Consider the following 12,494-nt stretch of genomic DNA (forward strand, 5'->3'; position numbering starts at 1 on the left):
TTTGGCTAATAAAGCTCTGTCATCACCCACGATTCCCCTCAATACTTCCTACATATGTATCGTTTGAATTCGGAAGAAGACTGCAGAACACTTCGTTCTGCGGTCATCTTCGAAACATCACGCCTGCAAACATGGCTCATCATTGTGAGGAATGTATAGGTGGCATAACAGAGCGATTGAAAGTTTTGTTCCAAAGTTTCAAGCTTTATTCTGAGAGGGGATTATTGTAAATTATATAAGCTCGTTATTTACACCTCTGGTTCTAGCCGCATAGAGAAATCCAGACAGATGTGTTCGAGGTATGTTACTTTGCCGGTTTCCGTGTTTATTAATTCGCCATTTCCTACTCGTCTTTCAAATCCCACACGTGCTCGTTGCCGGAATTCGACTGGCTGCGAAGGAGAAAAGCCGATACATATATCCGCAGATCAACACGATTTACCCCACCTTCAACTTCCAGATATCGAAATCTTACCCAGTCGAGCCAGTGTTGATTGAGGTCGACGGGAGTAAACTTTCTCCGTGCAAACTATTATTAAGAGATAGTAACACCAGGGTCCTCGCGTACGCACATATTTGGCCAATAACTTACACCATGTGCAAGATGATCGAAGAATTAGGAAGGTAGAAAGTTCTACTTTCTGAAATATCTGCAAGTTCAGGGTCGAGGCTATACCCATCTGCATTCTCCTGTACAACTTCAATATCCATGATGTAGCATTGTCCTATCACCGGCTACACGTGCATGTGCTTAGTGCTCTGCTGTCAAATGCAGTCCCACGGCCGGCGGTGGCCGGGAGTGTATATGAAGCAGCAAGAATCTTCGATTCCACGACTTGATCTCAAGGGCAAATAATATCTTTATTGATATCATAATGTTCGGTCTCGAGGTGATAACGATTGCAGCCTTATCTGGCGTTGCTCTGGCTGCTCCCCAGAATATTCAGTATCATGAGACCTCTGACAATTCGTGGAAAAGTCGAATCAAGAATGTTGTCGTTCTCGTCGAAGAGAATAGATCGTTTGATACCTTCGCGGGTGGTCTTAGCTACAACTCAGCTATTGATGGATTATTGCACCACAATTATTGCAATTCTATGTAAGATTTCTCAAAAGCTTACAATTATCGTTGGACTTCAATTGACAGACAGAAAGGAATGCGTCAAATCCTGGGCAAAAGGCCGATGTGTGTGCTGGGCCTCGTGCCAATGATGTTGCAGCGGACGATCCAAACCACAGTATAAGTGGTGTTAACATGCAACGTATGGTTCTCCTTTATTTCTATCGCTACTCCAGCGTTTCCAATAGTCCGGACTGCAGTCCAGTAATCAAAACTTTTCATCATCTGAATCAAATTAAATGATTCAAATAGTTTGAGTTGCTGAATTCGGTTGGATGATATATTGCTTTCAAAAATGAAAGCTTACCTCAAATTCTGCTGGTCCGGACTATCAGATGACTTGTACCGTTCGCTAATATATATAAGTCTTCACAACATATCATCCATCTGGATCACAATCCGAAAGCATGCGTGGTTTTGTGACAGAACAATCCATCACCTACAGCACCTTGAACAAGACCCGTGCCGCTGAAGCCATCAACTACTACACCCCTGATCAGGTTAAAGTCTTCAACACCATGGCCGAAAACTTCGTTCTTTTTGACCGCTGGTTCGCTTCTGTCCCAGGTCCTACCAATCCCAATCGTGCCTACATCACGAGTGGAACATCGCATGGACACGGCAAAAATGACAACGCTTTCAACGTTTACGGTATTCCCGTAAAATCCATCTTCGAACAACTTTCCGAGAACGACATCACCTGGATGAACTACCAGAACTCCACCCTCGGACCTGGTCTCGGTTTCAACCCAGATGCTGCATTCTACAACTGGACCCTTAGCTCTGGAGCATATGAAACCAATATTGCCCCTTTGACAAAATTCTACGAGGATGCGGCTGCAGGCACACTGCCCCAATTCACATATATCAACCCAGAGTGCTGCTCTTATCAGTCATACCACCCCCCATCACCCATCAGCTCCGGCGAAAGCTTCATCAAAGGAATTTATGAAGCTATCCGATCATCCCCACAATGGAACGAAACCCTCTTTATCCTCACGTTTGACGAGCACGGCGGTTTCGGCGACCATGTTCCTCCCCCACAAACGTACCGGCTGGAGATGATCTCACATATACTGAAATAGCACCCGATGGAAAAAACATGACATTTGATTTCAAACGCTTGGGTGTCCGCGTTCCAACGCTTTTAATCAGTCCGTGGGTTGGCAAGGGGGTGGTGGAGAACAAGGGAAAGAACAAGGGAGGCGAGTACACGCATACGAGTATTATTGGATTTTTGGATGAGCTTTGGGGATTGGATCCATTGACTCCAAGAGTTAGCTGGAGTAGTACCTTTGAGGGATTGATTACGAATAAGTTGAGGACGGATACACCAGTCACTCTACCGGATCCTTTGGCTTAGACTTAAGAAACAATGTTTTGGAGGGCTATCAGATGAATCTCATCCTGAATCTTTTGAAGAAATTCCCGGGCACAGTCATCAAGGTACCAAATTCAATCTTTCAGATAATTCATATTTTAAAAATCATTCGAAATCCCAAAATATAGATTCATCTAAGCACCAAATAGGTCACTAAATTAAGACTTCAGATGGACCGCTGAAATTTATTCTCCCAATGTCCCGTTCAAGTTTGTACATAGAGACCAAATAAAGGTAACTGCGGTGATCAGGAATTTTTTTTCTCGCTGTATTTGAATATGACCAGGGAAAGAGAAATATTACTTGTGCCCTTCATTTCATTGTAGCCTCAGTCGCAGAGCTATTTGTGCATGTTGTCAGGTTGTTCATGGATCTGTAGCTTCGAAGCCTTCGCCAGATACATAACAGTCATCGCCCAACGTTATTCCACTCTTCAAACAACACCGCTCTCGCTTGTATATTCCCCAAGCTACACTAGTCCGAAAAAACAGCTTCTCACTTGTCGGCAGATAGGTATCGGAATACGGAGATATCATAGAATTGATAGAGCCAGAGTGTGTTGATGAATAGACTATAGAATGCCACGTTGAGGTGTTGAGCCGAGGAGTTCGCGATTGTATGTAAGTGTTAGCTTAAATAATACCCGAAAATGAATTCAAATAAGATTGATGAGTATGTATTAACTCTTGCCGGGTTCTTTGGGCTTTCAGGCTCAACATCATTTGACGAGCGACAAAAGTTTCGATCGAATATGCAATGTACCCCTCATTGTGATCCTTCGACGTCTGTGCCTCTGTGATGTATTTGGGCTGCTAATTGAATCCGTATTGCTCCGTTTTGTGTGCAATAATCGCCGCATTAGCGTCCCGAAGCCTGTCTGTGTTGCAACCATTAATCGATCATTTAGAGGCGTCGGCTTGATGCTCAGGTATGTGTAGTAATGACGGTTGAGCAAGCAATGCCAACAAGCCATGATCATCTTTATCATGCAATTCGAGGAAATATCTTTGGTTCTCGTATGGCTGTCGGATTTGTCTCGCAGCCACAACTTGAAATGGACAAGGTCTTCATCACGACAATGTCTCGTTGTATCTGGAACAGCGTGCATGTTATACAAAACTAACCAATTGGTGAAAGTACTGGCGATGTATTTTCGAGTCTTCACAGATCAATTGTCCGAGAGCGGAAAAGATAAGGGGAATGCTGTGACCCATCGTACTGCGTATTTGAGGATGATATGATGATGATGATGACGTGCATATAATTAACTCTGTGAGGTATCTTTTGACCTAAGGTTCGCCGAGCATTTTGCTGAGCATGGATTGAAAGATAGAGGCTGAACTAAATCCGTCTTAAAAGTTCTTGGTTCTTGGTGTCGAACGAACTTGTCGAACTTTTCGATGTTTTGATTCCAGTGGGCATATTACAATACGAGAATACCGAGAATATCTATAAAAATAAAAGTAAAATAAAACTACCCGTATGTAGATATTTTATTGTCAATGCTCGCAGGATTAGATTTCAAGTAGCAGCAAGTTAGCAACAGTGTAGATATTTAGTAGCTTATCTAATCCTTGATTAGCCTCCTACGACTGTGCGTATTCGAAGGAGTATATGTTCGTGCGCCCTTTTCGACGTCAATCAGCTTTCTTCCTATTTTCTTAACTTTCACTAATGAACTGGCAAAGAGATAAACTTTGATCATCTGGGTGAAGTCTCTTCATTCACCAAGTAACGCACAGATGTAGTGACATCTCAATAATCGATACCTCATGGCTTTTCGATGGTGACCCCTCTATCTTAAGCCACTGTCAACCGTATCTCTCCCTCCTCTCCCTTCATACCACGATACGGATCTACTTCGATTTTCTATATCATACAATCATCAAAATTCATTCTATTTTTATCGCTATTAGCAAGTAGTTTTGCCAATCAGCACTATCATTATTCTCCGGGTAAAATGCCCTGAACCACCAAGACTAATTGCGATTGATACCCCTCTTAGCACCACCGTATAAACTCAATTACTCCGCAGCACACTAATTCAAATGGTAATTCTACCAATTATGCTCGTGTTGTTGAGGCGATCATTCCATAATAGGGAAAGTATATTTTGGGGTAATCGAGCTTATACGGGACTTCACATACTTTCCAACCTGCTTTTTGTCCTGCCCAGGCTTGTCATGGATATCTTTCCGAGCCTCTTTATTCTGTATTGGTTGTATTCACATGGAGAAAAGTCTCCTCTTCCTCTAGCTTTGTACAGGCATTCTCACAAAATATGCACATTCACCACTTGGGATCGAGAGAGCGCTCAATGGTTTTCTACCCCGCCAATGGCTACCAATCACCACCAGATGTTTAGACTAGTGATGTATTGTGCCTCATTGATCCAGCGATTCGGAAGGTACCTAGGTACACTTGGGTCGAATTTAACCACTTCTACATTGTCAATCGTCAAACTTTGTATCAAGTGATTCAATAACAAACATGGTCAGCATTCCATTGGGTAATGGGAAGCGCTATTCTCCTGCCTATCCTAACAAGGTCATGGAAATATTAGCCCCGCGCCGTCTCTGACCGGTAGCTTTCACTAGGTATCTAAGTATCTAGATACTAGTAGCTGGTGGCCATTCAAAATCCTACATAAACAATAGAATCCTGCCATTCATAATTCCATTGTTACATCCCATTTATTCAGGTCTCTATTGATTATCTGTAAAAATCCTCACTCGTTTTTGGATCAATCGTTCTTCTTCACACGCACTCGCTCCTACATCAAGCTCAATATGAAGACCACATTCGTTGTTGTTGCTGGTTTGGTATCTGTCGCATATGCTCAGGTCACAGCTCTCATCACTCCAACCGCATCTGCTCCTGATGGATGTGCCACTAGCTATTCTGGAGCTTTTCAAATCTCTACTGTAAATGTTAGCAGTGTATCAAAGCGTCAGCAAAAGGTGAATATATCTCTATTTCTTTCAATCTATGGTTAGATGTGATTGAGCTAACCCGTTTATAGCGTGCCGACTGTTCATCATCTCTTGCTGTCACACTCAACGATGGTATTCTTAAGGACCAGCAGGATAGGACAGGATACATTGCTTCAAACACTCAATTTCAATTCGATGGCCCACCACAAACTGGAGCTCTTTATACCGGCGGCTGGTCTGTTTGTTCAAACGGTTCTCTCGCTCTTGGAGGTTCCGCTGTTTTCTACCAGTACGTCAAAATCTCACAAGTTTTAAAATTCTTTCATCCTTGCTTTTATACCCGGATCTCAAGACCCTTTTTCACTCTTCCTCAAACAAATCCTTCTTCCTTGAAATGTAGCGTTTATTTGTTTCCCTCCCAAATGTTCCTCCAATAGACAATACTGACTTTCCGACTTTCAACAGATGCCTCTCGGGTACATTCAATAATTTGTACACTGAATCGCAGGGCGAACAATGCTCCCAAATTTTGATCCAAACATCTGCATGCAGCTCAGCTGCTGGATCTGGCGTCGTCGGACAATCGACTGATGGCCAAGCAACTGCCACTGCCATCGCTTCTCTATCCTCTGCAGCTGTTTCTCAAATATCAGATGGGCAACCACAAGGTGCAACCTCCGCCGCTCCTATCTCTCAGATTAGTGACGGACAAATTCAAGCCCCTACTTCTGCTGGCGGTGCGCCAATCACTCAGATTAGCGATGGCCAGGTACAAGGTGCTGCCTCTATTGCACCATCTCCAACAGGTGTTCCTGTCAGTCAGATTCCAGATGGACAAATTCAAGGTGCAACATCCACATCTGCCGCTCCTTCGGCGGTGATCTCCCAGATTCCCGATGGTCAAATCCAAGCTCCCACTAGTGCTGCTGCTCCTTCGGCGGTAATCTCCCAGATTCCAGATGGTCAAATCCAGGCTCCCACCAGTGCTGAAGTTCCTGCGGCCGTCGTCTCTCAGATTCCCGATGGTCAAATCCAGGCGCCCACCAGTGCCGCCACACTCGAAACGAGCACTTCTCTTGCCGGTCCAGTCGTCTCTCAAATCAGCGATGGCCAGATCCAGGCTCCTACCGCCACCCCAACGAATTATACCTATTCCAGCACAACATCCGCCCCTGCTGAATTTACTGGCGCTGCCAACGCTTACCAGGTCAGTGGCTCTTTGGCTGCGGCTGCTATTGGTCTCTTTGCTGCTCTTTTATAGAGTTCCTCTGGCACATCATATGACGAGACAATTTCTATTCTTGATAATGCATTTTATGATTACGGCGGATTTAATAAGGGATATCCACTGGGAATAACGGAATGGAAAATAAAACACCTCTCACTGCATGTTTGGGTCGAGAGATCAAATCACATACGACAGATATGAATGGGCACAGAATGAGGCAATAGGGGCATGATTATCACGTCACAAAGTATCAACAAAACGAGATAATGGCTACACACTAATAATTGAAAGGATTCCATATTAAAAATTATTTGATTATGAAATGGTTCAAGGGAATGGATAATGAATAACGCAAACGTCTCACCTCATTCTTTGGGTCCTTGGTGAATAATCTGATGTGCTTCTCTGATCTACTGTGTCTCTATGCGATTTTGTCTTTGACTAGCAATCGATTTCTCAAACACCAGAATATGTAAAACACCCATTCCAGTTACCACTAACCCAATGCCCAATCTCATCCATCAACCGTCAAGACCCGCAACCATCAATTAGTCTATCCAACTAGTCAGCCCGTTTTACACGCGTCATCAATGATATCCTAATTAATTCAGCCGACCAACTAAGTGACCTACTAACGACTCCGCGCTAGCTTCCCACCAAATATGCACCCCGCCGCTAAAACTTCTGCCTTGGGAGTCCGTCGTTCTTTAAATATACAGCATATCTAGCCGAGTCGGCACTAGAGCTAGAGCTACAATTGGGAATAGGAAAAGTCTGGGAATAAAATTGCTGGGAATTTATAATGGTATCCCGTCTAACCTCTTGATATTTTGGTATCTTCAATTGTTGGAGATAAGAATCTTGAGGTAGGAAATATGAAAGTAAAGGGATTAGGAATGTCGAAATTCCCAGGGCTTAATACAATTATCTATGCTAGTATAGATATGCTATGGTGTTGGTAAGAATCCCCTCGTTGTTTATTTCCCTGGGTACGAAGTTTACGATAACATAACACTAGTTGTTTTCGTTGCCGAAACCATTATCTAGTTTGGTTACCCTAAATACCGGCACCGCTCAACATTTTTTAGAGCTGACTTGGAGCTTGGCAGGTACGAAGTCGAAAGTTTCTTTGATTTTGCACTATAAGAGTGTTGTGACTGAATCACGTCCTGGGGTACCTTGATGGGCTCGATTGTAGATATGGTCCAGAAGTATTGTAAAGATATGTATGTAAGTCGTGATTTTTGACCATGTTTTCTGGGCACACCTAATCTCTCATTGCGGCTTTATGATGTGAGATTATAAGCATGTGAGATATGTTCATGGTGTAAGTATTAATGTTGTTGTATACTTGTATATATATATAATAAATTCGAAATTTCCACTTAAATTCTTCGCAGAATGGAAAGCGGAGGATGTCTGATACGATTGAATTTATATCATGTTTCTTTTCGCTAGGTGAACGAATATTCATGCAGCTTTTCAGGAAAGCCGAAAACGATTATCAGGGAATATAAATATCGGAGTGACCCAAAAAATTGGTCCTAAATTATACTATCGAGAGGCTATTACCGGCATTGGTGTTTAAGAGCCTTGATGGTGAGGGTAATGAATTATTGGAATCGAACACGAAGTCATAGATGTTCTTGAGATCGTTTTCCCTTGTGAGACTGTACTATCAACAGAGAAACTACGAGAAGCAGAGATGTGAAGTTAATGATGCATCAACCAGAGTGCTGCATTTTTCATCGCTTTTGGGACTAGGGTGCTTCTAGGAGCTGAAGCTGATTCTTCCCAAAAGGTAGCTCCAATTCTGTACGAATAATGTTCACTCCACACATGGATGATTTTTTTGACATGCGCTTGAAAGTCGAGCGTCTCACAATATTAATTCATTCTCTCAATGAAATCCTCCGTGAAGTCTGAAGTTGAATTTCTTTCCATCGCCCTCATCATCATCGTCTGATTCATGATTGAGAAATCAGGAGTTTTGAGTGTCCAGAGATCTTCTCTGTACTGCAAGCTGAGTGAGTATTTTAAAGAATTGATCACAGAGATAAAGATTGTAAACTCTCATTGAGCCAGTTTCCAATCAAAAACCTGCATTCGCTCCAGCACCCTTCTATTGCTACAGGAACTTGATGATCGAGTGGTCTCTAGTAGCACCTATTTCCTTGGGACCAATATGTTTATTGTGTATTGCTTTCATACAGAACATTTGTGGATGACCTCGCAATATATGTTAAATGTTGGCATGGTTTCTGTTTCGGGATGCGTAGTTAGCATCTGTGCATGAGGACAGCTCATTCTGCTGAGATCTCCGATTGTCTCTTTCAATTCAGAAGTTTACTTCATCTAAATGACACGACCGGCGTAAACGTGTATCCTTTTCGCACCCAAACGTACAGATTTAGATTATCACCCCCTATTCGGTATCAAGATCTTCAAATCTGGGACAAATAGTTCTAGTATTCTAAAATCGATAGCCTACATGGTTTGAAAATCTGTGATTTCAACTTTTGGTTGTCGCATCCAAGATTCGTGGTTCATGTTGATACATTTGAATAAGAAATAAGTGTGGCCACGATCGGCCAAGAGAGTAGAGCTGTAGGCCCTTCATTGAACGTGTGGATTACAGAAACAGGAACGGAAAAGAAGACCTAATTATCACATCTAACTTCGACAGTTCTTTATATATCACACAGAGACCATCACATGATAGCATCAAATGCCCGTTCATGCGAGATCATGGCCATTGTCAGCTAGTAATAAATAGAAGATAATGCTCTATTAGCAAGCCCCAGCTCGAAAACTGTAAAACCAAATCCATTGTCCTTGAAGTAAGAATAGCGGATAAATCTACTGTGATTGTGACAATGGACTCTCAATTCCGAGGCTTACCGAGAAGATCGCTTCACTTTTCCCCTTTTGTTAGGATTTTGGACCTTGCTAAGCGATAATTTCAGAGCAATCGAAATAATATAAACAACTGTAGCTATCAAAAGAATATTGTAAACCGCACCATACTCAGCCCTTTGAACAATGTAATCTATTTTAATTATGGTGTATTCGATTCTCGAAATGGGGTGTTTAATTGTAGCTATATATCCAATCGTGATTTACCTCTTCTTCCTTCGTCTGATCTTCTCGCCACAATCCTGTTCCGTCTCTTTCGAACGCCTAACCATACTTGCTACCTCGACCAGCCAAGCCCTCTTCATACATAAGTCTAACTAAGCGCATCGGTACCATCATGTCTCCCACTATTGTTCCCCCAATTTATTGACTCCTATCTCATACTCTCAATCTCTCCCAGTGCCACCAAATCGGAAATCTCTCAGACCTGGAAACAACTAGCACTTTCCCTTTACCCAGATAAAAACTGAAGTCAAGAAACGAAAGAGCGCTTCTAGCAAGTGAAAGACGTATATAATGCGATCAAGACGGCAAGAGCACGCAAAAACCATGATGCGCTATGAGTCCAGTATTTAGCTGCTCGAGAAGCAGCAAACTTCGCGCAAAAGCCGCAATATTAGCAGCAAGAGAAGTTACGCAGGAAATGGAGAGATGTGAGAGAGGCCATGGCACGCTGCGCTAGGCAATCGTATAAGCACGCCACTTGAAATCGAGGGAAGAGAAAATATTTGCAAACGTTGTTGTTTGTAAACTTCCTTCGGAGTAGGATATCCAATAGTCCGGATTGTAGTCCAGCAATATAAGATTTTGAATGTCTAAAACCAATTAGAACATTCATATCAAATTCAATATTCAATCCGGACTATTGGGCACCATGCAAAATTTGGAGAATAAGAGACGGTGGAGTTTATGGTGGAGAGAAACCTGAGTGGTTGTACAGCCTGGCGGAACGGTGATGTATTTTAATTGGATTCGGGTCAGTGTTCGAGTAAAACCTGTGGCTTGTAGTTCAGTACTCTTGGTAAACTCGTATAATACGCTGGTGTTAAGTCTTCCTTTGATAATCATTCTCGTTGACTAAGACTGGCAGTGGTTCTAAGTTCCAAAAGGGTATAACATATATTTCATATAGCAAAGGATACCTCATTTAAAGTGTGGAACAATTTGATCTCATTTGTATGCTTCTGCCTAGAAACCGATTTAGAACAAGTCTATGCCCGTAAATACCTCAAACAATGCGTTTAAGATGTGCCAAAAGGCGACAAAAAGAGTATTTGAAATCCTGCAGACCCGATATACCCCCACAAGTACTCCTGAAGCTATGATCTTCCCAATTTATACAGCCTACGATTAATCTAACGCCAATTCGCCATCCCATAATTCCTTTGGAGTATGTTCTTTAGTCGATCTCCATTGCATCATGAACTTCGTGATTCTCGACCTCTTCTGGTCCTATCTCTACCACGGGAACCTTTTCCAATGAGATTACGTTCGGTGTCCAATCCATATCGTCCTCCATAGGACGTTCCCCAATCTGTTGAAGTGCCGTTTCCATCTTGTATCTGGCGGCTTGCATGTCTGTTACACTGAGCTTTTCCCAATCGTATAATTCAGTCCACAGCTTGTGAAACTTTAATTGCCTCGAGTGGTCAGAAAGCAGGCTCATGAGGTCTTCGGCTTGTTGTGCCAAACCACGTAGTTCCTGACTCGAAAAGATATGCCGATGAGTAGCAGAGTTTCGTATTCGGACAGCATTAGCCAGGCATTGGTGAAGAGATTTGCCGTGCGTGGTAATGGCTTCTGATGGGACATTCTCGGGAAGGATTGTTCTCCATGTAGATAGTTCAACCGCTTCCGAACACGTCCAATTATTCCTTTGTAAAACGTCGGGAATCCATCGCGATGCAAAGGTATAACACCCCTCTTCCATGATCCGCTGCATCATACCAAGAATGTAATGTTGTACTTCGTAAGGAAGACCGAGGTCTGGAGAGGTGTATGCAGGAATCGAGCTATTATACGCATGAGCCATCGGTTTATGTTGCGAGGTTGGCGTGACCTGAGAAGGATTAGAAGGTAAGCAGAGCATATCTCTTCAAGCAAGTGTGTAAACATACCATTGTCCAAACCTCTTGACGATTTGCTGTTTTTGATCTTCCAGGATAATCGCGCGGTGCCCATTGACTGGCGCTCAGCCCACCAGAACTCTTCCGTGGCTCATTATTTGCCAATTCGCCATCCAAAATTATTTCGCGGGTCGTTTCGATTGCCCGGTTCTTGATCATCTCCCTCGAGGTATGCGGGTGGGTAGTAGAGACTGACGCATTCTCTCGCGCGGGATTCTTATAGCTGGAGCCATTGTAACTCGGGGAGCGATAGCTGCCCGGGGCCCAGATACTCGTTCTAAGCCCGCTCATATTTTCTTCACATTCGAAGGATGCCCAGGTGTGTCCTGTTGTGTGTGTACTTGTTGGGTGTAGAGAACGAACTCTTTGGCGGGATGTAAATGAGTGTGATGCGGAAAGAAAGCAAATGACGACACTGATAAAATATGGAAAAGAATGATGGAATTCGATGAAGTATTTAATTCAATGGACTATTTATACGATACTTGTTTTTTACTAAGATAATGTCAATCATTCTTCAATTCAAAACAAAACAAACATTCTATGTCAACCCTTCCGTTCTTTCCAGTCTAATAATAGGAAAGTTATCGGTCGCAGCCAGTACATTTCAAGCATATCCAGCTGTACAAAGCCTCAAGCGGAACAATAGATTTTCCGTTAGCAAGAGGGTTTGTAAAGCGGTGAGAATTCTGCCCTCGCCCGTTAATAATCGATAAAGATTTCCTCAACTTTGTTTCAGACTTGGATACGTCTTTGCAATGATAGTCTATTTGTCGGCTTTTCTCAACTC

General features: G+C 42.8%; 4 protein-coding genes across 4 annotated transcripts; 2 read left to right on the forward strand and 2 right to left on the reverse strand.

Moving 5' to 3' along the window:
* Positions 1–248: 248 nt before the first annotated feature.
* On the reverse strand, positions 249–711 carry Bfra_006773 (uncharacterized protein; the record flags this gene model as incomplete). Its single annotated transcript, XM_037337142.1, has 3 exons — positions 249–392; positions 476–529; positions 595–711. The coding sequence occupies 3 exons, from the start codon at positions 709–711 to the stop codon at positions 249–251; spliced, it is 315 nt and encodes a 104-aa protein (XP_037198508.1).
* Positions 712–875: 164 nt separating this feature from the next.
* Bfra_006774 (putative phosphatidylglycerol specific protein) lies at positions 876–2,483 on the forward strand (the record flags this gene model as incomplete). The annotated part of the gene is made up of 4 exons (XM_037337143.1): positions 876–1,099; positions 1,156–1,262; positions 1,487–2,137; positions 2,206–2,483. The coding sequence occupies 4 exons, from the start codon at positions 876–878 to the stop codon at positions 2,481–2,483; spliced, it is 1,260 nt and encodes a 419-aa protein (XP_037198509.1).
* Positions 2,484–5,290: 2,807 nt separating this feature from the next.
* Positions 5,291–6,695, forward strand: Bfra_006775 (putative covalently-linked cell wall protein; the record flags this gene model as incomplete). The annotated part of the gene is made up of 3 exons (XM_037337144.1): positions 5,291–5,461; positions 5,524–5,723; positions 5,900–6,695. The coding sequence occupies 3 exons, from the start codon at positions 5,291–5,293 to the stop codon at positions 6,693–6,695; spliced, it is 1,167 nt and encodes a 388-aa protein (XP_037198510.1).
* A 4,282-nt stretch (positions 6,696–10,977) lies between these two features.
* Positions 10,978–11,995, reverse strand: Bfra_006776 (putative ubiquinol-cytochrome-c reductase cytochrome c1 protein; the record flags this gene model as incomplete). The annotated part of the gene is made up of 2 exons (XM_037337145.1): positions 10,978–11,637; positions 11,696–11,995. 2 exons carry the CDS (start codon positions 11,993–11,995, stop codon positions 10,978–10,980), a joined length of 960 nt encoding a protein of 319 aa, XP_037198511.1.
* Between the last annotated feature and the right edge of the window lie 499 nt (positions 11,996–12,494).

Source organism: Botrytis fragariae (genome assembly GCF_013461495.1).
Source record: "Botrytis fragariae strain BVB16 chromosome Unknown tig00000000, whole genome shotgun sequence".
NCBI classification, from domain to species: domain Eukaryota; kingdom Fungi; phylum Ascomycota; class Leotiomycetes; order Helotiales; family Sclerotiniaceae; genus Botrytis; species Botrytis fragariae.